General features: G+C 36.7%; 1 protein-coding gene across 1 annotated transcript in view; it reads right to left on the bottom strand.

The window, feature by feature from the left end:
- The window catches only part of MSH2 (mutS homolog 2), a 62,230-nt gene extending 34,639 nt beyond the window's left edge, over nt 1–27,591 (bottom strand). The window contains exons 1-7 of the mRNA XM_010967746.3: nt 27,293–27,591; nt 21,657–21,811; nt 18,724–19,002; nt 17,633–17,779; nt 15,267–15,416; nt 14,657–14,790; nt 6,292–6,491 (exon numbers count right to left, since the gene is read on the bottom strand). Of these exons, the coding sequence (XP_010966048.1) occupies nt 6,292–6,491; nt 14,657–14,790; nt 15,267–15,416; nt 17,633–17,779; nt 18,724–19,002; nt 21,657–21,811; nt 27,293–27,503 (1,276 nt within the window). The 5' untranslated portion in view covers nt 27,504–27,591. The remainder of the gene's footprint in view (nt 1–6,291; nt 6,492–14,656; nt 14,791–15,266; nt 15,417–17,632; nt 17,780–18,723; nt 19,003–21,656; nt 21,812–27,292) is intronic.
- Between the last annotated feature and the right edge of the window lie 211 nt (nt 27,592–27,802).

Raw genomic sequence — 27,802 nt, 5'->3', positions numbered from 1 at the left:
GAATATCAGCCACCATTCTGCCTCATTTATCTGTAAACTGCCAGACTCCTTTTGGCATCTGTGCTTGCCATGTCTGGTCTTATCCCCCATAGGAGGACACCAACATGCCACAGGTCCCCAACTCCCCACCACAAGAAGCCTTTCCTAGACCTGTGTCTGGCAAAGTTGAGGCTGCTGGTAAAACGGCGGCACCTAAATTATTGATAAATGCCTCTTCTCTCAAATCATTTATATTTTATTTAATATAATTGAGAAGTAACTGAAAATGGCTGGCAAATAATTAAGAAAAAGACAGTAAGACTTTCTAATCAGGTTAAATGAGCAATTCACAGGAAAATCAAAATGAACTATAGGATAGTTCTGGATGACAGATGCGAGGCAGCTCCCTGTAAGTGTCCTCCTGACACTAACTCAGGTCCAAGGCCTGGCACTAGTCACAAATCTGCTGAATCAGACCTTGCAAATAGTCTGTGACTGGGAAAATCAACCTAAAGACTAAATTAATTATAAAGTTAATATTAACACTCTTGTTCTATTAGATATTTTGGTAAATGGTAATAAAGACATGAGTTTCAATTAGCAAAGATTTAAAAATTTATTCTATGCCCATATTCCCTTGACTAATTTAACATAATTTCCTTATATTATTAATTCCAATCTAGAAGTTTTATTAAGTACAATTAAACTTAATCATGACCCTTTATATATATATTTACGAAATGGATTTTAAAACCCATGTAAGTGGAAGAAAGGCTGGCAAGATGCTGTTACTGAAAGTTTATAGTACTCACACAAATATGAGGCTGGAGCCAACAAATCACTAAATTAGCAAAGAAGCCAACAACAGAAGTGCAGGTGAATCATGGCAAAATGTCAAAATAATTTAATCACTCTGAATAACGATCTTCAACACAAAGCCACCTCCATTATTCCCTCACTGAAGTCAGCCACCCTATAGTTTTCGCCTCTTATCCTCCCACATCATCCTTGCCCTCTCCCTTTACTCACCTTCTCTTGTCAGATTCTCTGGTCACACCATCCCTTTTGTTAAGCACAGCCACTTGTCCCAGTTCTTTATTCGCAAGTAATACTTTCTCCGACAACACCTCTTGTTTTCTTTTATTACTATTGTTGTTTTGACAAAATAGTACTTTTCTTTCTCCTACGCAGACTTTTCCTTCTAATTTCCATGATTATTTATGAGTATCATTTTACACTCATACTAGTCCTCTGCGAGAATAGAAAATATATACCAGTCTCTGCCCTGGTTTCTGACACAGAGCTCCTGAATGCTAAGAGCACTAGGAGCATCTTTTGTTCTAAGAAGGTGACCCAAGGTGGGCTCCTGAATAGTTCCTGGATACAGGCTGGTCGCCTGAAAGACCAAGCCGTGATTAGGAGGAGCTAGAAATTTTCAGCTCCACACCCCATTCTCCAAGGAGGGGAGAGGGGCTCAAAATGGAGTTAATACTTGACCAAGCTTATGTGAGGAAGAGTCCATAAAATTCCAGTAGTTGTGGGGGGAGTTTTCAGGGAGCAAATACATCCACACCAGTTGGGTGACACACCCCAACTCCACAGGACAGAGACTCCCGTGCTCAGGACTCTCCCAGGCTCGTCCTAGTTATCTCTTCATCTGGCTGTTCATCTGTATCCTTTATCAATAAATTGGTAATGTATAAGTGTTTCCCTGAGTTCCATGAACTGCTTTAGCAAATTAATTAAACCCAAGGAGGGGGTCATTGGGACCTTGTCTATAACCAGTTGGGCAGAAGCACAGGTGATAACCTGGGCTTGAGACTAGTATCTTAAGTGTGTGTCTGTGGTGGTGGGGAGGTTGGAGGGTGCCAATCTTCTGGTACTGAGCCCTTAACCTGGGGGATCTGATGCTATCTCCAGGTAGATAGTGTCAGAATTGAGATAAACTGTAGAACACCCAGTTAGTGTCACAGAAAATCCCTTGGCATGGGGGAAAACCTCCACACATTTAGTGACCAGAGTAAAATGTTCCCATGAATAGTAAAGGAAACACACAGGAGAAAGACTCATAGGAAGAAAGGAAGACAGGTGGGAAACAGTTTTCCTTTACAGCCCCAACCTCCTAAGATTATTTTTCCTTCCTCTCACACATCACCTCTTATCAGCAATTTTCTCATCTTATCTTTTGATAGAGTGTAATTTAAATGTCTTCTTTCCTCTCTTCCCATGACTACTTTCTTCACTATCTTCAATCTTATCGTCAATGATAAAAGCTTTCACATTACAATTATATTCCAGGGCCAACGGTCATATTATCTCTGCATCTCTATCCTTCCAATCAAATGACCTTGCACCCAAATCCCACAAAACACTGCCAACAAAATATACCAACTAACCACTAAAATGTACTAACTAATCACCACAATAAAAAGAAACAGTGTCGATGAGGATGCAAAGAAATGTTCTTGTACATCTTGTGGCTGGAACTGTAAATTAGTAAAACCTTCCTGGAAAAGTTATTTGTCAATACATAATTATTTGTCATTAAAACGCAGACAAGAGGGCAAAAGTCTGGAAGGATTTAAAAAAAAATTAGCAGTGGTTTCTCTTCTAGAGTTAGACTGTGAGTTGACATTTTTACATTATGACTGTTACTATTAAAAAAAAAATGCACAGCCTGGCCCAGAAATTCTAGTTTTAGGAATTTATTAATAGAAAAATCACAAAATCAAAAAACCAGAGAGGTACACAAACCTTTAAAAGTTTATGCATAATTTCTTGGAACTTTAAAATAACAATAGATGCTAGCTAAAAATAAATTATACATTGTAAAGATTTTTAATATTTGTGAAGATTTATAAAGATTTTAATATTTGTAACAGTACTACTGTAAAATTAGTACTATTTTTATTAAATGTACAATTAGTACATTTTTATCCCACCAATACATACTACATTGTTGCATATTGCCCACTCTGTTATAATGCAACATATGCATTCCCCCTCAAAAAATCACAGCACTATGCAATACTGTGCAATAAAAATCAGTTTATGAGACAGAAGGGGTCCAGGCGTAACACTCAGAAACTGTGATCAGTGACACATTTAAAAAAAAGAATAGGATATACACCTGAAATTAACATAATATTGTAAATCAACTATACTTCAATTAAAAATGAAATAAAAATTGATAAAAAAATTTTAATGGATAGGAGCCTAATAAAACAGTTGTACAGTTTTATATATGTCAAATTAAATGGATAGGAAATACATAAATACTACAACAAATAATGCACTTTTATCTGGCAAAAGATGTGAAGTTTGCTCGTGGAGATGGATTTCCAATGGGTTACAGCTTCTGAGTTACTGTTAAATGGTGAGAGTTGTCTGAAATGGAGTGCAAAGTTGTAACACCAATGTGAATGAGTGTGGCTCCTAACACCACAGTGAACTGGGGTCACAGCAGATGTCTGAGGTACGTGTGTGTGTGTGTGTCTGTGTACATTTTGTGTATTGCTACACTGTTCAGTTCAGCTGGGTGCAATTTTCTGCATTCACTTAGTGATTCTCAAGAACAAAATGTGCACAAGCAACATAAAATGCACATTATGCTCAAACTGTTCCCTAATATATGAACCACACTGGAACAAGTCTTCATTGTCAAGGCAAATGTTATAGCAAAACAGACGGTAGATAATCTTGTTTAAAGATTGAAACAACATACACCAAAACATTAGTAATTATTACCTCTGGATGGCAGAATTACTACAAAGAATTTACCTTGCTTTTATAAACGGATAAAGATGAAATTTAAAGAAAATATCTCCACAATATAAAATCCAACCAGATCGTGTAGCTTTGTTGGCTAATGTTTAAAAAGTGCTACATTAGTAAAGCAGATTCGTTTGCAGAAATGGCAAATAAATTGGTTTTATATTCTTATCTTCCATTTAGGAAGTAACTAAGCAATCAGGTTAAAAAAAGGTGATTATTTTTAGACTAACTTACTATGTATTTTTACGCTATTTAAAGAGCAACAGAGATAAGCACAAGGTGCAATGGAAACCAGAGAAGGAAACATCTAACTGCATGAAGAGGGCAGAGGCGGCTTCATGGAAAGGGTGATATTTGAGCTCAATCTTAAAAACATTAGTAGGGGTTCATCATGGGGACAAGGCAGTAAAGGGTATTTAAGAAAAAGGGGAAACAAGGACAGAAGTATAAAAGAGCAAAGAGCAGTCTCGACATGGGAGCTGGTGTAGTGAAGAGAAGGGCAGGTGAGGGAGTGTAAGGGAAGCTGACTGAGAAGCAGTGGGCAGGCTGTGCCCAGGAATGCGGCTTCTTCTGGTAGGTTATGGGAAGCAAATTAATGTGTTCAGAACTGAAGGGGAGGAAATGACATGATCAAATTTGCTAAGAAAGATTACTATGGGTTCACTGCAGAGGATGCACAGACTAGGAGAGGGAAAATAGCACATGAAAGGTTTTTAAATATATTAAAACAGAAACGGATGATAATTTGGATATGGGCAGAAGGAATAGTTACATACCTCAGTATGACAGCTGTTACAATAAAATAATCTGGATTCTTAGAGGAATTGTTTTAAGCACTATCAGAAATTTGCCCAAAACGCAGAATACTGTTGTTTTAGGGTTTGCCTCAAATTTTTCATTTTAAAAGACATGAGGAATAGGGGAGGCCAAAAGTCTATTTTTCAAATAGGTTTTTCTTACAGGAGAAAGATTTAAAATAAAGTGTTTAATTACTGAATGCAAATCTACTTTCTATACTGTTGCTGCCCTCTGCTGTCTCTGAATTTACTTTATTTTCATTTTTTCCAGGAATAACATTAAAATGTTAATCAAAGCTAAAAACATCACAAAATGGCAGCTCATATTCAATTCCCAGCAATATACCAATATATTTTTTTAAACTTTTAATGATTTTATGATTTTAAAGACAGTGCATTTGGTTTTTCTTCAATAAATTAGTCTTAGTTTTGGCTTTCTCCATGAAATCAGTAGGCTAACGAGCTATGCTGAACTCTGAAAACTGCCATTCTATTGTTTTTTTTTTTTTAAACTCAAGAGAGGCACATGAAAAGATGCTCAACATCATTTATATTTTGTTATGTTATGTATTAGACATATAACTTTATAGTTACTAAAATACTTGTTATAGAAACCTTATTTTCACTTAGAGCTAAAAGCTATGCTTGTAAGGGAAAGTTGATTTTATATCCATCAATACAATGTTGATTAACTAATATGTGACTTTGCTTACTTCACTCTAGTAACTTCATGCTGACTTCAACTGTTAGCATCAACACCCTTCATCTTAACTTTCTTTCATAGGTGGGCTGGAAAGGTTAATTCCAGCAGGCCCGGAATTAGCCTGCACTGTTTTCTTAAAGTCCCTGCATGACAATGACCCCTGGGTCAAGACATGAAACATACCAATTGTGTTACTGTGTAATGGCTAGTCCGAGGAGACTCAAGGTGGCTCATTCAGCTTACCAGCAGCACTGTTCGTGATTGATGATTCCCTGGTCTCAGGGAGGCCCCAAGAGGACTCTGCTATAGAAGTTAGTTACAGAACAGGAATACACCCATAAGATTAGCAAAATATTAAAAAGCCCAGCAAGACTGTTCCAAGGTGTTCTACACACATTAGTGGTCCTTGACCTGAGTAAGTGCACCTCAACAAGGACCTTTCAACAGGAACCTGTATCTGATCTCCCTGGCCCACTTACTGTGACAGCTTTTGGCTGTGATGCATTATCCTTACTTTTTAGTGCTGCTGCTAAACTGTATCCTTTTCCTATAATAAACCATTCTTTTATAAGCAATGTCATTTTGGGTCCTGTGAGTCTTCTTAAGCAATCAAACTCTGTTCAACTGACGCTGTTAGTGCAATAGACCTATTAATAGACCCAGTAACCCAACACTCATTTCTGAAAAGCAAAAACTGTAAACTATCTCATGACTCCTGGCTTCTGCCATGCAGCTAGAGGTCAATCCAAACCTGTTACTAGAAAAACTTAAAGAAGAGTCACCAAAACAGCAAGGTCCCAGTGTAAAGCACAGGGAACTAACTATACTCAACACCTTGTAATAGCCTATAATGAAAAAGAATATGAAAAGGAACATATATGTATAACTAAATCACTATGCTGTATATCAGAAATTAACACAACATTGTAAACTGACTATATTGCAAATAAAAAAAAAGTCACCAAACCAACTTCTAAGGACAGTACATTTGCCAAGTATACTGAGAGTGAACGAAAACAAAAACAAAATCATTGTTACCTTCATATTTTTCCAGAGCCTGAATAACATTAGGGAGTTGATTTATACCCTGATAGAGTCGATAACAATCTTGTAAGTTTGCAGCCTGTCTTTGAAATTTCTTGGCAAGTCGGTTAAGATCTGGAAATCGACGAAGTAAATCTTCTTGTAAACTCTGCCTCAATTCTGCATCTTCTACAAAAGCTTCCACTAAATTTAATCTGAAATAAATTATACTAGAATTAGTCTTAAATATTTTAGTATAAAATTAAAATTTGTCAACTAGATGCCTGTCTCAAATAAATGAACTCAAAAATTCCATGTGAGAAGCTTGAATCTATTTTGAAATGTTGACTTTTTGTAGAGGAAGGAAAAGTTCCAAAACTCTGTGATGTAAGCAGTTTCTAATTAGTTAATAACAAAATTAACTCAATTTGTTAATATACAATACCAAAATATACTCAGATATACTCAATTTTATTTGCCTTTCATCAAACCAACATTTCTGAAATAGAGGAATCTCATTATTGAGAGATTGTTGATACTGACACATCATTGAACATGTAAACAATGATCTTTAATGAAAACAATTACAATTCAAGAATGTTGCTAATTGCTAGTTCCAATACTAATTCTATTAGAAGGTCCTATAAATTTTCAAAATGCATTCTAAAATTACCTCATGATACGTATGAAGCCAAAATTTCCTAATTAAAAACTGAAATAAATTTATTTCTTCCCAAAGTCGATAAATAAAATCTCAGCTTGTTTCAAGAACTGTAAAACATGCAGCTCATACTGCTTTTGTACTTTATTGGAGTCAGTGGCTTTGATTTTTTTCCCTTGTAATCCACAGCAAGAAATATGCTTTTACATCATAACCTAGCACACGCATGCACAGATATTGTAGAGGGCAAAATACACCACTTCAAAACATGTCGCTTAAGTGTCCATAAGGACTACTATAGTCCTTAAAGACTATTTTTAGCTGAGAACAATTGAGAAGCAGCAGAAAGGAGGAAAGCTCTTTGCCTTCTCCCTATTTGCCTAAAAGCAGAACAGAAATTTACAGAAGTGTCCCCGCTTCTTCCTTTACCAGGAAGGACAAAAATTAATCTCAACTTTAAACCCTTATCAGCCTGGAGATGGTACCAGGGGAACCTACATAATAGGTTACTAACTTGCCTTTATCCACCATTAATTTCCCATATTTTTGCCTTCCCACAGTTTGTAGCGCCTTTTCCTCAAAGTCCTTTTCCTTTGTCTTGTCTCTTCTCTGAAAATTTATTGTTCCTTTGCTACAATGCTACATAAGCCCAAGTTCTAACCAACCCTGGAGCCACTCATCCCTGAGTGCTCCCCCATGCGTATGCATAAACTTGTTTGTTTTTTTCTCTTGTCAATCTGTCTTTTGTCAGTCCAATTCATAGGGCCACAGTCAGAGAACTAGGAGAGTGGTAGAAAAAAGAAATTTTCCTCCCCAACAACATATAATTAAAATTTCACAGCATAATATTTAACTCTTACTATATATGATACTCTTATTTATACTCTACTGTATTTAACTTTTCAAAAATGCTACAGTACTTTCCCAACCCACCACAGGGTCACAACATGCAGTCTTGAAAAACTATGTTGTAGATGGTACTGAAGTAACAGCTGACAGGTAAATTTATACAGTCAAAGGTAGGGGAGATGGCTATGGGCACAGCAGATGACCCTAAGTTCAGAAGGCTATCAGAACAACTATTTTCCTTGTATTTGTGAACTATATGAGCAGTAAATCAACTCTCAAATTACAGAGAAACAGGAAATGGAAACAAATCAGCTTTCTAAATTTATTCACTATTTACATCAGCATTTACAATTCCTGCATCATCAAAATGTTCATCCAGCATGTCATATGAAGGGGAAAATATACTGCCCCTAGAGTAATCATATAATGAACCCATTTTTCAACCTTGGCAATACTGACATTTAGGTTAGATAATTCTTTGCTGTGAGGGGATGTTCTGTGCTGCTTAACAGCATCCTTGAATTCTACCCATTATACTCTTTCCCAAGTAACAACCCAGAATGTCTCCAGACACTGCCAAATATCCTGTGGAAGGTGGGGGAGGAGGGCTGCCCCAGGCTGAGAACCACTGGTTTCAAGGAACTTGAATAAAAATTCATTTGTCAAAAGAAAAAAATAAGTAAAACTCTATAGAATGTTAAGGTAATATCTAGGCAGTTGGCAGTAGATTTATTTGTTGTAGTAAATGCCAAATTAGTGGGAAAGTAATCTGCTACCAAGCTTATATTATGAACCAGTCACTGGGGCTATAAACAAACTTGGAGTGTAATTCAGGCACTTAACTGCTCCAGAGAAGATTTCTATGGCTTGTACTCCAGATTTAAAATACAAAACAAAACAAAGCTGAGCAATGGATGTAGCCAAATCACACAATACAACAAAGCACATTTAGACCTTCTAAGCTAAGCCTGTGGCTCTAACTGGGCTTCTCCAAGCTTGATCCAAGATCAGTGCATCAAAATCCCTTGGAGGCAGAAAGTACAGAATCCCTGGGGCTGGGGCCCAGCTGTGACACTGTAAGGAGCTTCTCAAGTGGTTCCTCTGCACAGAACAGTCTGAAAAAAGTTTAAGTCCTAACAATCACAAGAAATCCCTAAGTTCCCACGATAAAGCAGGAAGAGAGGTTTAAGTGGGAGAGGAAAAGGATGAAAGAATCCTAATGCTGGCTGACCTACCTCCTCATCTTTTTCTCTTCTTTTCCTAAAACTCCTGTATCCTAAAGCCACTCTCAGTAAATGGTAAGAATCCACAGAGAAGGCATTTCTGATCAAGAATTTCCAAGGAGGGAGGGTATAGCTCAGTGGCAGAGTGCATGCTTAGCATGCATGAGGTCCTGGGTTCAATTCTCAGTAACTTCATTAAAAAAAAAAATCAAAAAACTCCCTATGCCAAACCAGAGAATGAATCATAAACAATCAACACAATTCAAGAGCATAACTTTCCAGTAAAAATATTAAGAAAAACAAGAAGGGAATGAAAAAGCTTCTAAATCACACAGCACAAGGCAAGACACACAGCCCCCCCTCTTTGGTCTGGATATCATTAAAGGTCTAATAAATTGCTACTTTCACAACTCTATTCAATATGCCATTTCAGAAATAATTACAGTATTAGTTCTGGCTAACAGAAGGTTTGCTTTTTTTTTTTTAAAGACTGCTCTACTGTTTCCATGACAATGCCATTTTTAAGTCACAATTTTGAAGTACTGAAGTTACCGTTGGCATAACACAGTATACCTGTCAGTCCTACTCAAAATTACTCAGCTATCACAACTTGATACATTAATTCATAAATTGACTGGAATACAAGATAATTTTTAGGGTCAATTAATTTCTAAAATGCCAACAGAATAAATAAAGAAATTAATCATGAAATTTTTGGTATTTTAAAATCAACATTCTGTCCTTTCTTTAAAACTAGTATTTGTGATCTTTCACTGTAAGAACAGTTCACTGGAATTTCATGACAGCATATTTACATGACTGAGAACAAATCTGGCACCTAAAGAGCTACAATTACAAGTTTCTGAGTCTCTTCTTTATCTAATCTTCAAGTGGTTTAATGCAGACAGAATCACTATTTGATACATTAAGTAGCAGATACCCCACTAGGTAGGCTTGAGAAGATTAAAAAAGGAAAAAAAAAGTATGGCAAAATATAAAAGAGAGGAACACGCTTTCGAGGAATATTTGATGTAGTGGAGAAGGACATGTTCCATCCTACAGTTGGTGGTGAGTAACAACTGAGATACAAAATGCAATGAAATGTGACACCAATAAGAAAGCAAAGAATTCCTATGGGAGCTCAGAAACCTCTTTTGGGGGTATTTAATTTGCCTATATTCTGAATAGATAAGATTTAGAGAGATAGGATTTTGAGGAAAATACTTGGGAAGGGAGGGAAGCAACAGCAAAGACTTGAAGGGAGAAAAGTACAGGATGCACTGGAAGAAGATGGAAGCAGACAGAGAAGGAATAGGAAAAAAAAACTATAACCAGAGGCAAAATGGAAAGGCAAGAGCATTGTTTCTTCTTTTGAGAAAGAGCCATGGAGTAAAAGACTGAAAATACAGATACATTTTGAGATTGTAAGAATTACAGAGATTACCTGCTTACAGGCAGGAAACAGTTTATAAGAAATGTTGGATTGGTCACTGTACTAGGTCATGAAATAAAAGTAACACCAGGTAGCAATGAAAGCTAGACAGCTTGAAAGTACAGTGGGTCAAATCAGCATTGTATGACCTTCTCCAGCAACTTTTAATTGAGAAAGAAAGCTAAAGAGAGAGAGGCCAGTATAAAAAATGACCAATGGGGCAAGAAATTCTATGGCCTTCATGAATGCACTAGAAAAAGGGTTGCCTTTGTGGTACAGACTGGATAGGAAGGCAAATAAAATTCAAAGGGACTAGGAGATCAGCCCAGAGACCAAAATAAAAGGGTTTCCACTCAACTTGATTTAGAAGCAGAGGAAATGGTGGTGGGAAAGCAGTAGAGAGGCAGCACTCCTGTTCCTCAGAGGCCAGAGCAAGGCTTTGCTGTTTTAAAGAAACTGGATTCACTGTATGACCTCCAGACTTCTCTGTTTACACAGAACATGGACTACTAACTCATGATATCTTTGCACAAAAGGATATTTAATATAACCTGGAAAGAAGTCTAGGAACCATAGGAGTACACCGCCTCACGCAAGAAGCATGATATATTATCAAATAAGCACCACCACCATATTATCACATAAGCACCACTAAATTTACAGGAGCCATTTTTATTTGGAGACTTCTAATAAAACTGCTACATTAATCATATTAAATTCCATATAAAAAGTAATATTCAATTTTAAACTAGAAGGCAATAAGAACACCAAATTCAATATAAGTAATTATTTCAACAGCAATTTCATATGAGTGAACTATTTCATATGCTAACGTATATTCAATGCTCTTTACAGAACTGAGTTTGAAAAAACATGGGAAAATTACCATGAATAGCTTCATGAATCTATGGAAAGACAAACAAACAAAAAACCCAAAAAACAAAACAAACAAACAAAAAACCCCACATCCTAAAAGATTAAAAGTAACAGTAACAGTTCTAGCATATGTGCAAACATGAGGACTCCTGGGACCTTTCAGGAACTAAGTGAAAACACAGTAATTACGGACAGCTTTCTTACAATTTCTAATTTAACTGGTAGATAAAGCACAAAAGGAAGAAATACCTAGACACTCACTCCTAAAACATAATAACACATTAATTCTCATTGGAAATTAAAGTGTTTAAGTCACTAGCTAAAAAGTATTTGCAGTCTCATCAGAAACAGGTTTTAATGGACAGATGAGCATTACAACACATAAAGCAATTCCATGGCTATCACTTAAATAAAAGCCAAAATAGTACATTTCATTTCTGATGGTAAAATCCAACCTGGATCAAATTAAATACAATTGATATAAGTAATAAATACAGTACAGCAATTAAGCGTATGGGCTCTGGAGTCAGGCCAGTTTGGCTTTAAATCCAGGCTCCACCACATCACAGCCAATGAACATGAGATGCTTAGCAAAGTGCCAGGCGCTAGTCTCTTCTTTCTCCTAATAGCTTAACAGTAACTTAAAAGTAATCCCATTTTCATCATTATTCCTGAACCTATCACTGGGCTGTAGACCTCAACAAGATATATGCATCAAACCCAAAGATCTAGTCACAACTGTCCCTATGTTTGCTCTAATAAAACTAGAATAAAAAGAAAAGTATTTTTTTTTCCTTAACAGAATTCACTCCATAGCCACATACTTTAAAATTAACTTTTCACTTACAAGTTTAAGAGGGTGAAGAGATTTCCACTACCTTCTCTTAGGGAAAGTCGCCCCAAAACAATAAAGACAGTAAGAAACAGAAAAAACTTGATTTGATGTATAACCTGAAGAAAGGTCAATCTTAAATGCTTAGAGGGAGACAACAGATTTGTCCCGAAAACCCTGGCAAGGCGTAAACTAGAAAGCATGAAGTATCACAGTAGGCAGAGTTGAGAAAGAGTGATATAAAAAAAAAGACTGTCCCAACAAAAGCCTGTTTTAAGGGATTATAACTTTTTTTTCCCCTACTGCTTGCAATTCCAGCATTTGGCCTTGAAAACCACAGGTGTTCCTACTTGCTGGTAAAAAGAAAAAATTCTCCCCAAGATAAAAAGGAGAAAATATATCCTCTTATCCTCCAAGTGCAGAAGAGTAGATCATATTCTGACTCATAAAGCCATTCTCACAAATGCTATTTATAATTAATGTCTTGTAAGACCACCAGATTTTGGAAATTATTGTTATATCCTATGAAAGTAACCTTTACTTACACTCAAAAAAAAAACCTAATTTTGATATCTTGCCTTCTAAATAATTTGTTATTCTGGTAATAGTAGATAAGTGCCATCTCAGGTTTCTGAAGGGTCTAAATACACGCAAGCTTTAGCTGCTGAGCCAGAAGAGGATCACTGACATGCGCTCTGTTCCCGCAAGCCCAAAGTTAAAACAAAACCAATGACCTAGAGCTTGGGATTTATTTAAATTACATAGTATTTCTTTTAAGAAAAACTGAGAATGGATGTAAATTTTCACTTGTTTAGGCAGATTTTCCATGATAGGATACTCAAGAAACTGATTAAGACTGTTTGTTCTCAGGGCAGGTGGTGGCAATTCACATAAAGTACAATAAGAAACGTGTCCCCAGAGCTGTGCACAGAAGCCCTGAGGAAGGGGTCCTGGGAAACTAAAGAGACTTATCGCTGTATGTCCTGTTCTGTTTGAATTCTAACACATGTAAATGTAGTTACTTACTCACAAATAATTAAAGAATTGTAAATTGCTTTAATTACTTGCAAATATCCAATCCTTCTTATTTAAGTTACCAAGTCTCACTCTCCTATCCCAACAAACCTGGCTTCAGAAAGTTGCCTCAAGCATTTCAACTTCTGCATTTTCAATGAAATATCAACATACCCACAATTTGCTAACCTCATGAGTTATTTTTATTCTGAGACACTTTAGAATCCACAGGAGCAACACTTAGCTTGGTATTTACCTGCAGGGTGTCTTATGATACTGATGAACTATTTTATGTTTGCTTGGCATACATCTAATTCCAAATAGTCAAGAGATCGCCATGCTTTTGTATACCATCAATATTCAGGAGATATTCAACAATTCTTGAATGATTTGACAACATTAAAGCCATAAAAATATTTACCCATTCTGGCAATATTTCTTAATTTACCAAATGGAAAACATTACATACACAATAAGGTTGTAAGAAATAAACTAATTATTGAAAAAGGTAAAGTACATCCAGTCAATAAAATACTATGAACTTATTAAATATGCTGAATATGAACAGAAAACAGCAAGACTAAAAAATGCTTATATATAAGCACAAGTGGGAAAAAACTAGGGCACAAAACTGTATTAAGATTACAACTATGTTTCTTAAAAGACTGTCAAACTAAGAGTTTACTCCTGGAGTGAGAAGTGGTTAACTATCAGGAAACTGAGAGGAGTTTCTGGGATGCTAGTTATGGTGCTTCCTAACTTGTGCATTGTTACCGATGTGTTCACTTTGTGAAAATCCATCAAGGTGCACACTTAGGATTTGTGCTTTTATGTATATTATATTTCATTTAAAAGTTTTAAAACCTGTATCTAAAACAAAAAATAAAAATAAAATACACTTCAATGCTAATTATATTAAGGGCAGCAGCATTATATATCTTTTAATTTTATTTCCTTAATTTTAAAGATTTTCTGAAATAAACATTTAGGCTGCCTTAAATCCTTTCTAGAAGAATAAAGAGTGTTTCCTACACCAGACTTTGTTCAAAGTACTTTATACATAGTAAATCATCTAATCCTCATAAATCATCAAATCTTCATAACAACTCTATGAAGTAGGTGTGTTAGTACTGTCATTTCAAAAGTGAAGAAGCTGCCACACCCAGGTGAAGTAAAGCCCAATATAACACAGCTAGTAAGCAGCAGAGCCTTATTTTGAACCAAGGTAATCTGGCTCCCAAGTTCATGCTCTGGAACATTATCCACATCACCTCTCTAATAAAATTTTACTTTCTTATAGTGGGGAAAAAAACACAATTAAGAAAATAAGTTACTTAATCAATCTAAATCATTACTACTCCACTACTACGTTAGCTTTCTGTTCTGTTAGATGCTAAAATATAGGTGCAAAATTGCATGTTACAGTAAGTGGTATAATCATATGGAGGAAATGGAAGTTACTCAGAGCTTACAAGTATACACAAGTAACATACCTCTCTTCTATTCTGTTCTTGTCCATGAGAGGCTGCTTAATCCACTGGTTAACCAGTCTTTGTCCTTGAGGGGTTCTGCATTTATTCAGCAATGCAGCCAGAGACTGAGAGCCAGCAGTATCTTCAACAGAACCCTGGTGAAAAAAAAAAAAAATAGAAAAATGACACACTCATAGTGAAAACCTTACTATGCCATGAAAAATGATTATGTAATTCTGGGAACAAGAATACATAACATTCCTCAAATATTAAATGAGAAATGTACACAAAAGTTTCTCATCCTAAAACTCAAACTTTCAACTATTAATCTGATTTTCTGCTATATATTTTCCCCAAAACCACTTTATAATTACTGTAATTTTAGACATACTTATTAGAATGTAATTTTTTAAACTGCTATTAATACAAAAAACTATTCATTAAAGCCAGAACAAATACTATTTATGTACCTTGCAATCAGAAAAATACAGTAATTCAAAACTACTTATCTATTCTAAGTATAATAATATTTCAAAATATTTAAGCTCCTTAATAAGAGTCTTCAATATGTATCAAAGGAAACATTTTGTAACCATTCAGTACTTTCAATCCATGTATTTTTTTTTTTTACCTGAAAAAGGTTAAGGGCTCTGACTGCTGCAATATCCAATTTCATGTACTGGCTGAAGTCAAAAGTAGTCAGTTCAAACTGTTCGAAGTTTGAATCATCTGATAAGAGTTCTAAAAACTTGATTACTGCAGACAATGAACACACTGCAACCTAAGATTAAGAATTTAAAATAAAATATGGCTATCACTAGAATTCTAGAGATCTTTAAAAAACAAATGGCAAAATGAAAATAAATTTGAAACACTATCATTTTCACTGGTGTTCCTTCCCAATTCAAACCAAGAAAATCATACAAAGTTTAAATAAAATTTTAAGACTAGAAAATGATTTTTAGAAAGTAAGAATTTAGGTACTATCAACATTATTTATAATAGCCAAAGTGGAAATTACACAAATGTCCACACTGTGGAATATCGCACAATTTAGATATAAGCCCAAACAATCCAAAATGACATGCTGCAATACAGATAAATCTCACAAACATAATACTGAATGAAAGAAACCAGATACAAGAGTATAAACAGTATGAGTCCATTTATATAAACTACAAAAATAGGACAAACTGATTGAGGCTGTCAGAGGTAAGAACCAGGGTTACCCTTGGTGGAGATAAAAAATGGAAAGAAGCATAAAAAGGGTCTTTAAAATTCTATTACTAATTCTGTTTCAAGGATGCTGGTTACGTGGGTATTTACAATGTATGAAAATTCAGTTATACACTTACAATATATGCGCTTTCCTATATGTATATTTAAATAAGAAGTTTAAATAAACTGCCTAAGTTATTTTAACTAAACATGAAAAACGAAACTAAGGACATCAAACTGACAGATCGATGACAAATTCTACTTTTATTCGATACTAGATTCACTGTGAATGTACATATATTTCCTAATTGATAACACAGTCCTCTATTAGCCTTTGCCAAACTCTAACAAATGTATAAGGTTGTCACAAGAATCTCCTGCCACATTACCATGAGGCACAGATAAAAACACTTTTTAGTAGTCCTAAAAGCTTCTTCCAATTTTGAACACTGATGTAAGTTTCTCTAGTACACATCTTCCTTGACTTAACAACAGGGTTGCAAACCAATAAACCCATCTATAAGTGAAAAAATGCACTGAATACACCTAACCTACTGAACATCATAGCTTAGCCTCACCTATCTTAAGTGTGCTCAGAACACTTAAATTAGCCCCCAGTTGGACAAAATCATCTAACACAAAACCTATTTTTTAATAAGGTTGAATAACTCATAATTTATTCAATACTATACTGAAGTGAAAAACAGAATGGTTGTCTGGGTACAGCATGGTTGTAAGTACCTCAGTCATTTACCTGTGTGATCCCATGGCTGACCAGGAGCTGCAGCTCGCTGCCCTGCCCAGCATCACAGGAGGATTGTACCAAATACTGCTAGCCCAGGAAAAGGTCAAAATTCAATGTATAGTTTCTACTGAGTGCATATCACTTTTGCACCATCGTAAAGTAAAAAAGTCATAAGCTGAACCATTGTAAGTCAGGGGATGTCTGTACTGAGATTACTGCTCATATATATTGGCTTTTGATTATGTCACACACAAAAAAGTAAAATAGATAAACTTGGTTTATAAAGATCAAACTATTATGCGATAAGCAATCACTGCAAAATCGTGATCATAATAATAGTCTCAGTTTATTCTAGTTTGAAATCAATTTTGAAAATTATAAGAAGTTATAGTTTGCTCTTAAATATTCAATTTTTCATTTTACTTATCAGTGATCCACAAATAACCTGTCAAGAGTTTCTAATATTGTACCATAAAAATACATGTCTCAAGCCATACCCACCTCGAAGATCTGAGAGAAACTGTTACATTGTTTGCTTATTCATTTCTACCACTGAACACACATAACTAGTGCCAGTTTTTGAGCCAAACTGTTCAAATGTAACATGTATCATGCAATTATTAAGTGCTGTATATACTTTTCCCTTATTCCTTTAAGACAGATAATGAAATTGCCCCTCAGAAAGGTGAAGTAATTTATTAAAGACCCCACAGCTCATATACTATAAAACTCTCATAGGTCTTTTTTCCCCCTACAACAACCATGCTACCTCACCTACGTCAGTGGCAGTAACCAGGCTTTTTCAGGTGAAACCAAGAAAACAATAAACTCTTCCTCACTCCAGGGATATATGCTGTGTAAATATAATGAAGTCATATTTAAGTTTTTCTAGTCATTCCTTGAGTTTTTCATCATAGATAAAATATGCTTTAATGCCAGTGATGCACAATTTAGGCTTTGATATACAGATGACAGAAGGAGCCTTCTAAAAAGTCACTATTTTAAGAGTAAACTCACATTTCTAATCCACATACCTGATTCTCCAATTCTGGCAACACAGCACTATTCATCTGTTCCCCCTTTTTGCCTTTCAACAACCGGTTGAGGTCCTGGTAAATATCTTTTGTGGAAAAGTCAGTTCTCTTTCTTTCTGTGATCAGAATTCCTCCTCTCTGAATAACCTATTTTAGAAGAAATATTTTAAATTACCAGGAGAAAAAGAATGAGAAAAGCAATAAAGAAAGCTATATCACGAACAAGTATAAAGTGACAACAGCTTAACAAATTATTTTAACCCACAAGAGATTTTACACAATATGCAAGAAGACATTCATAACTTATATGTATTAACATTTATTTTTTAAATCTATAAAAACTAAATTTTCATGGAAATTTAAAATTAGGTTCACATAGGCCAATGGGGACTGAGGAGAAAAAAAAATTAGACTCACATGAAGCTTTCAAAAAATAGTCTCAATAGTAAAAACTCTTAACAAAATACCTGTGGAAAGGTGCCAAATACTATCTATGCTAAAAATGCCCATCATAGATTTGCTATCTCTCAGGCAGTTCTTACAGTATTTCAGGCCCACAAGAAGAAAAAGAAACCATATACCTATATAAACAGAACAATCAGAATTTTGTTAAAAGGATTAGTGAAGTAAGAGACTAAAGTTTCACTCAAACTATTAAAAAAAAATCCTGAAGAACTTCATCTTTTGTGATAAATCCATGCTAAATACAGTTTTTTTTAATGGCCCTATATAACCTCTTCCCCACCCTGCACCCTGCAAAAACATTCCTTTTATCAGTTATGATCCCTTTAAGACACATTCAGCATTTGGTTACTTTTTGGGAAGGATGAAGAGGAGAGGTGAGGAGGAAATGATCTGACAGAGAAGTCTTAAATAAGAAAGGTCTAGTTCTGAAGTCCTAGTAAAGATACAAAGTTCCTGTCAAAAATAAACGTGAAGACAGTCCTCAAAAAACAAAATAAAAACATTGTTGTAATTAGATACAAAAATTCTGACTTCTAAGTTACTTTTTTCTTAAATAAAATAGTATCATGTTCATTAGAGTCATTCCTAGCCTTGGATTTTCCTGTCACTGGACTCCATTCCCTTACCTGCTTCAGTTTTCCCATGTCTCCAGCAGTCTCTCCTCCAGGTAAAACACATTCCTTTGGTCCAATCTGAATCAGAAGAGCCTCCAGATTGGAAAACTGATCATTGTCGGGGAATTCACACAGTCCTAGCTTCCTCTGTACGGAGTCAACATACCCAACTCCCACCTGTCTTTGGCCATCAACTGTAGACATTTTAACACCCACAACACCAATGGAAGCTGATACATCATTGTTACCAAAGAGAATGTCTTCAAACTGAGAAAGATTACCTGGAGAAGCCTAAGCAAAAATAAAGAAAAAAATTTAAGAAACTGTCAAATGTACTTGAAAATTTTACTAGCAAACAAGAATTACCCAACCTTGATGAATTTTATTAACAAAACACCTTCTTACCAAAAAAATTACTTACAACTATATATTCCAATTATTATAACCACATTTTCTATAGAGTATCCTCTCTACTTTTCCAATTATTTTCAGAACACTTAGGCATACTTAAAAATAATAGTATCAAAAGTGCTTTTCAGTTTGAAATTTGGCAGCTAGGTTTATACTCACTCACACAATCATTAAGGTGCCCCAAGTGATAATCCTCTCAATGGTATGCTTAAATTTCTACATTCCGCCAAACCACCTATCAGCTGCACATATCAGAATTTTCACTGAGTAGCTATACCATATAGGAGAGCAGTATGATTAGCTTAAATATTAACATTGGATAGTCATCTCTCTATATCAATATACTTATTTGTACAATAAAGAGATTGTTCTAGATCAATTATTTTCAAATAAAGGGTCCTTGACCTATTTTCAATATCTCAAAAAGACTGAAATCTCTAAGACTGCAAAAGCTAACTAAAGGGTCAAGCTTCTTTGCTTTTGGCTACACCTGTGTCAAGTCAGTGGGTAACAGTACTTCAACTTGATCAGACACTGATAGGTTGCTGTTAACATGAGGTATTTCTGGGGCAACTGATAGATCATGGTATGAAACATGAGATAGTCAGAAATAGTCCAAATGAGCCCAATGACAGCCAGATTTAAGCAACCCAGTAGCCATCACTGATTCCTGAATGTCTTTAGCATCATTATAATAATGTATTATTATATATTAATTATTATATAATATATATTGTATATTACATATAATAATTATTATATAATAATATATCCTTTAGCTATGCATGCATTGTTGATTAAAACCTGGATCAAAAATCTGGATAAAACTAGTGTTATCTGATATCTAAATAAAAAAGCACTGATTCAACTGAAAATATAAACATACTTTCACATAAATGCTTTGGATTTTTATGCACAGGTTATGAAGTACACCTTTTAAAAATTCTCAAAATGAACCAGTAGCTAATAAAATTGGGTTCTTGAGGCTCCTTGAAAATGGTAAGACTGATAATCTCTGAACTAGATAGAGGGTATATAAGGTCCCTTCCTGCTCTGAACATATTACTGAGAACATGGAGGGGGTGGGGGGGATCAATCATAGATGTCAACTACTCCGAATATCACTAATACCTTACATTAGAAGAAATAAGCTAAAAATTGTAAAGATAAATCAGAAGTTTAAAATGTCAGGATGAAGGTAACACCTTTTTAATCTGATAAAGATACATATTTGAAGAAATTTTCCCCTGATCTAAAAGGTAGGAGTTAAAAACAATTCATCTTGAAGGATTCTGATATGACAAAGGAGTGAAGTGTGATGGGCTGATAATCAAGTTAACCACTTGAGAACTCAGGATACCACATGTAGGGGTAATTACCAGCTGAGCTCTATGAAGCATGAGACAGAAAAATATCACTTTGTGGTACCCTCAATTTTCTACTAAAATCTTTCAAGACATAGGAGAAAACTCTAAACAAGTCCCACTTTTCTCAGTAAAGTAGCAATGAAAATTCCAAGGAAACTCCATAATGTAGAATGCTAAATTCTACATTATGTCTATATTTACAAAGGTATAACCTTCAGTAAATGTCTATATTTACAAAGGCACGTGGTAGGAAGCAATATGGAACTAATATTGAAGAATGTTATACTGGGGGCAGCACCAACATCACATGTTTAAATATTATATTAAACCTCACAAAAAAACTTTCACAGGACTTTCAAGTCAGGAAACATCTTAAAAACCTTCTAATTTTATTGTTTATAAAGAAACAGATACAGGAGAAGGCTGGGAAATTTGCCAAGGTCACCCAGAAGGACAGTAGAAAAATGAAATGAAATTGGCCAACGACAAGCCCAGAACACTGTCCCCCTTACCACACATTTATTTCCTTTCAAGGATAAATCTCACCTCCCCAGCTATGCTTTAACCATTATCTAGTATTCATGTGCAGGTACTATGTGTAAACAAACAAAAAACATGACCTTACAGACTAATAAATAAAGACAGTCTTTAAACAAAACAAAATAGGACTGTCATCCCCATGAAGGCATTAGAAGCGTAACATTAAGCCTTTCTAGGAACATGGAGGAATATGATCACTATTAAACAAAGTTTCAGACTTACAAAAAATTACAGTCTTATGAAAGAGAAAGGTACACACAAAGGTACAAACACACAGCAAATGTGTTTAAGTGAGATATTTGGGATATGTAAATTTGTGATATTCAAAAACAGTAAAATCAAATTTTCAATGCTGGTATTCAACTGTATGTAAAGGCTATTTATTATTTTAAGTTTCAGAGACAGTGACAAAACTCAAGACTATTCATATTCATAGTAAAGATTTACTGAATTTATGAATTGCTATTAAACTATGATTTTAAAAAACACATGTTAAAGAATATTAAAGTTTCTCAAAGCATTTTACTACCACAACCTGGTTAAAATATTAAAGCAACATAGAATTCTCTCACATTTCTATTTATTCTACTTTTAAAAAACAACTAAATTTAAAAGGGAGATAATTACCTTAAATGCCAAATACCAATCATTCTCCTTGGAGGTCTTATTTCCAGCTCTATTCTTATAAACTTCAACTCTATACTGACGAACTAGAAGAAGATCTTTCACAAAAGATTCAAAATTCATTTTACTGAGCACAACACTCTCCAGAGCCTTTGTTCCTAAAGAAAAACATTAAAAATACATGTTACAGATTTGAGGATTTGAAGCCATAAGTGTTCAAGTACCTAACACAATGCTCTCCCCCAAGCTATGTTGCTCTCCCAGTAATTCATTCAATAAACTGTTTACCAAAGACCTATTACATGTCCTAGGGACGTTAGCAGATGAAGGGTATAAAACAGTGGATAGACATAGCTCCCTGCATAGATGGAGCCTACACAACAAGATAAAATAATTGAGAAGAGAGGAGGGTATATCTCAGTGGTAAAGCGCATGCTTAACATATACGAGGTCCTGGGTTCAATCCCCAATACCTCCATTAAAATAAATAAGTAAAAAATAAAACTAATTACCTCCCCCTCCCCCCAAAAACTGAGAATATACAAAGATAAAAGAATGAATAAATAAAGATACAGCTAATCCTACTTGTCCTTTTTTGTCATTTGTTTTTTACAAGTTTGAGTAAAAGTCTTACACAATAACTACAATAGTGTTTGTATAGAATTTTTCTCAAAGGGTCTATAAAAATAAATTAGTTATTATTCATTTCAAAATGTTCTAGGTAGCTAAATGAAAACTCAAAAGATGCAAAAAGGTACAGTAAAAACTTTCACCACTGTCCCCTACACATCCAGTTCACTACCCAAGTGTTAGTTTACAGAATAAATTTCTAAGCACAGCCTATGCACACACAAGCAAATATAAAGCACTGCTTTTTCCCTCTTTTCAGTACTGAAACTAGGAGAGTCTTGGGCAAAATGGGATGCACCCTACATGCTAGGCAATAGCAGGAAATAACTTAAATGGAGACACAACACACACTGTTCTGTATCTTATTTGTTTATCTTTTATATAGTGTTTTGGAGATTGTTCCATCAGTTCATAATCAGCTTTCTGTTTATATCTGCAAACATTTCAATGACCCTAAGGACGTTCTATAATTTAATTCATCTCTTACTGATAGACATACAGGTTGTTTTCAATCTTTGCTATTATAATGCTGCATGAATAACCTTGTATGTGCTTCATTCTCCAAATATTTGAGTATATTTGTGAGATAAAGTCCTAAAATTGGATATTATGAAAGGATAATATATGTAACCGTGATAAATATTGCCAGACTATCCCCTTTGGTTGGCTGTGGCAGTTAACACTACCATCTATTTCCCCTATCCAGTCAACACTTCTCAAACTTTCTGGTCTTCATCTTATATCGCTGGTTCGCAACTGGGGACAATCTCGCTCCCCTAGCAGGCATCTGTCAATGTCTGGGGACATCTGAGTTGTCACAACTGGGAGATAGGGAGTACTAATGGAATCTAGTAGGTAGAGAGAGGGATGCTATTATATATGCACAGGATAGCCCCTCACAGCAAAAAATTAACTCTTCAGTCCAAAATATCAATAGTGCCAAGGTTGAGAACTCATCTTAGATGCAAAACAGTGTCGCACCGTAGTTTTGATTTGCAAATACTAATTTCTTCACAAAATAAATAAAATCACCCATACCATCAAATGGATTGAAAACTCAATTTTCATATAGGTAATACCAATTATTCACTTAAAGGTAATTCAGAATATACCTGCAGATTATTCTGACAATTCTCAATCTTATGAAAGATTTAACCTAAACTTAACAAGAGATCATATCAAGTACAAATATCAAATACAAATAAGCATAAAGATTAATTTTAAATGACATTATACAATTGTTTTGTACAGCAAAACACAGCTGATATTTCCAATATCAGTTCACTAGTTATAAGTACTACACAAGAATCCCCACTGCCACAGACACTCTGAAAACTGTCTCAAATCTTGCCCCTCTAAAGCTATTCCCTAGAACCTTTCTTATGATCTAATCTAGGACTGGCAAACATATATCTACAGAGGCCTGGCAGGTATCAAATGAGCAGGGAAAGCCAAAGGAAGAACAGTAACACAGCTGACAGATGACAAATGACTTCAAAAGAGACCATATGGGATGGTGGGAACTGTGACAAAACAGGGAGGGAACTGCATCAGGGTAAAGGAAAAATCTAGACTCACTCACTAGGTCAAAGGGAGCAGTCACTCAACTCCAACCCACTGCTACACTGCAAGAATATTGCTGCCCAGAGTTTCCAACTGTGTGGAATTTTCAAAAGCACAAAATCTGAATGTTTTTTCATGAACCCTCCCAATCTTTAAAATATAGGCAATTAATTCAAACTTTTAAAACACTTTTTAGGCCACCAGTTTCCAACTTAGCAAGTTCAACACCACCACATTTTCTCACAGACTTGAATAGACTGCTGTTTCTTTAGCTTGCATTTAGAAAGCAAGCAGCATGAAAATTATGTTTACTCTGAATGTTACCCATTCAGCAAAGCCTGTACTCACATTCTCAGAGGCATATATGGGCTCTAAGGCCTACCTAGGCTGCAACAGACTCCCATCTTCCAACTAAGACTCATCCAGGATCATAACCCCAGTGGAATGGCGGCCCCCATTTAAATTATTTCCTGTTGTTGCCTAGCATTAGGGTGATCAACTCATTCCATTTCGCCCAAGACTGCCCTAGTTTTAGTACTGAAAGTCCAGCATCCCAGGAGCCCTCTAAGTCCCAAGCAAACCAGAATGATTAGACACCCTATCAGCCCACCTAGTTGAATTCTACATAAGTAACATTATTCATAGGATGAAATATTATCATTAAAAAAAAATTGCCCAAGGAAAGCACTGAACCAGTTAATAAAAAAAATCAGAGAAATTTTTCCCAGACACACTTAAAAATGTCATTATGAATATCAGTCAGCAACTTACAGTAAATACAGCAATGACTTTCAAAACAGTTATATTATCCTTTAATTTAGAAGGCAAAATATAAAGTCCAACTCAGCAAAAACAATTCTGGGGAGAGGAGAAAAATACACTGGTCTGGTGCATAATTCTGAAACAGCTCTTAAATCATCAGTCCAGTAGGATGTGCCAGCATAACTGGTCAGCACTGGGTTTTTAAAGCATTTGAATTTGAATGCTTATCAGTGTGAACAAGCACTCTCAGATCTACAAGCCCCACCACTCCCCATTACTTACGCAGGACTCCTTTGCACATCAAGGTTGCCTGCCTGGCCCAGGGTAGGGGAATCCAGGGCAATTCTGTCTTTTTATTGACACACTGAACAGGAACATACATTCATAACACTGGTGATTTCTTAAGAGTGGAAGGGTGAAGTGGCAAATGACGTGATTTCCCCTTCCCCCATGGCCTCCACTACTTCCATTACTAATCTACAGATAGGTGGCCCAACTACCAGGGTTATCTTCCAAAGATACTATTTCTCTGAAAGTTTATGGGACACACTGGGTGGTAGTGCATTTGAGTCTTATCTACTGATAAGCATCCTAAGTACAGTACAGCTACTCTATGTTTCTGGTGAAGAGCTTGGCTGTATGCTTTAAGTCTAAAAGCTGGGAAGACTGACCTGGTGTGAAATGAGGGGAAATGGAAGAGAAAGCTATCCAGCCTCCAACTGGGATAGAAGAAAAAACTCAGGTTGGTGCAAGAGTGTCCTCTTCAAGAATAATTTGGAGCCCCCACCTTCATTCGGCTGACAATGTGTCTACTACATGTGGGCATTGTGCCATGTGCTGGGATTCAGAGGCAGAGACTCGTTAACGCACAGTTGCTGCCCTCTCAGTCTATTGGCAATAGAGTAGAATAAATGCTGCATCTAGGGTAGGGAGAAAGTCCTAGGGCAGGGAACACTTAGGAGGGGCAGCTAACTAGGCAGCCTTAACATGGGAGTTAAGAAAAAATTCCAAGAAAAGATGTCTTCTGACTTCTGACAGCAAAAGATAAGGAACTTTCTTTTTCAGCCACTCAGATTCCTTATCTATATATTGAAGCTAGGTACTAACCCATCTCACCGGACATTATTATAATAATGTACTACTAGTTGCTGAAGAGTAAAAGTAGCTAAAAGGGTATGAGTAAGTTTAACTGCCAAAAGAATGAACCAGACAGAGAAAACAGAAAACCATCTGTAAGAAGAGAAGCTGGGATCCAGACCCTGGCAAAAGGCTCATCTCTTCATTGGCACAAAAGGGAAGGAAAGAATAGGTACAGACGAAATTAAAAAGTGTAGGTTCAAGAAATAACCCAAATGTCCATCAATCAGCTAATGGATAAACAAAATATATATATCCATACAATATTATTTGGCAATAAAAAGGAATGAAGTACTGATAACACAGATGAACACTGAAAATATGAAGTGAAAGGAGCCAGTATTATAAGCAAATCTAGATAGAAAAATAAGCAGATTAATGGCTGCCTAGGTTTGGGAGGACTGGGAGGAAAGGGGAAGTGACTGCTCATGGGTACAGGGCTTCTCAAGACTCAAGAGAAATTTAGCCTCTCCTGTAATGCCTCTTCCAATGGCTCGTGTTTGGCAATCCTGCCCCTATGCCTCTTCAACAGCTTGCTACGGAGCATCATTCACAGTTCTTCACCTGGAATTGTAATTATTTCTGCCGCACTATCTACTAGGGTGAGATCCATAAAGACGGGGACACTGCCTTTTCATCTATGTACTCCCATTGCGAGTAAGCCTGCCTGACATAGCAGCACCCAATACATGTCTATCTAATGAATGAAGTATCTTCTGTCAGTAACATCCCATCTGCATGCTGCAGAGGCAGGACTAGAAACCAAAACTCCTTACTCCTAGAATGTTCATTCTACTATCAAAACGGAGCCAGGGAGAAAAGAGATCAACATAAAGCATCTAGAACATCTAACTCACCGCGAGTGAGCTTTCCTGGGAGAGATGATGCTGGAGAGATGGGAGTGGGTTATGAATGGCATTGAACGCCAAACTGAGGCACAGACATACATGACTAGCCCAACGTCACACAAGTAATAAGTAGAAGGGCCGCGACTTTAATCCAAACAACCTGGCTCCAGAGTCCGAGGTCCTGACCACTCGGCAATACTGCCTATCAACATAGGCACTACAGGTCCCTGCGCTGAACAAGCGGTCTAAGTCACGTTTGCCCAATAGGCAAAATCACGTTAGTGACATAAACGCTCTCCCAAACCCTCTTCTATTCTAAATCTCACTCCTGGACTGGCGTTTGTGATAAGGAGGTTTGGCGGTGTTTGTGATGAGATCCACAGGGCCAAGGCGGGGCCGAGAAGCAGACACCCCCGCAGACTGCTGGAAAATTACATAGAACAATGTGTTAAAACGCCTCGCACTAAGCCTGGTGCGCAGTGATCGTTATCAGTTCCGATCCCAAGCAGCTACAGAGAGACAGACTCAGGGCGGGGGGGGGGGGGGGTAGAGCGCTGTGGTGCCGCATTTGGCCAGGCAGGGACCGAGGCCAGCGCAGTGCCCCCAAGAGGCATCAACGTCCCCGCCGCCGTGCCTCCACTTCCTGAGAGGAGTCACTCCGCGGGGTCCCCACCGAGCCCGCGCCGTCCCTGCCCTCACCTGCAGGCCCCATGTACTTGACCACCCCCTGGGTCTTGAACACCTCCCGGGCGGCTAGCAGCGCGTCCTCACTGTGCGCCGAGTAGAAGTCGCCTCGGTCGAAGAGGCGCACTGTGGTGGTCGGCTTCTCCGGCATGGCCTGGAAGAAGCGCACGAAGCCGAGCTCGGCCGCGCCATCCAGCTGCAGCGTCTCCTTCGGCAGCACCGCCATTTCGGAACCTCTTCACCGCCTGCTTAAAAGAACTGCGCGACCCCGCACCCACTAAGCCGTTTCCCGCCTCCCCTCCCTCACCCCTGTGCGGCGTCCGGCCTCTGAGGAGACACCCAATCAGCACCAGCGCTGCATTTCGGTGGGTGGGAGTGCGCCGCGACAGCCAATCGAAATCGGACGCGGCCCAGCTTCCCGCGCACGCTGGGGACTCTGTCTACTGCGCATGCTTGAGCCTAGGTCGCGCGCCGACCCTGGCGGACGCCCATCCTAAAGAATTCCATTCTCCGGGTTTTCTCAGC

Source organism: Camelus bactrianus, chromosome 15 (assembly GCF_048773025.1).
Source record: "Camelus bactrianus isolate YW-2024 breed Bactrian camel chromosome 15, ASM4877302v1, whole genome shotgun sequence".
Lineage (NCBI taxonomy): Eukaryota > Metazoa > Chordata > Mammalia > Artiodactyla > Camelidae > Camelus > Camelus bactrianus.
This window is presented reverse-complemented; position numbering and strand designations above follow the sequence as displayed.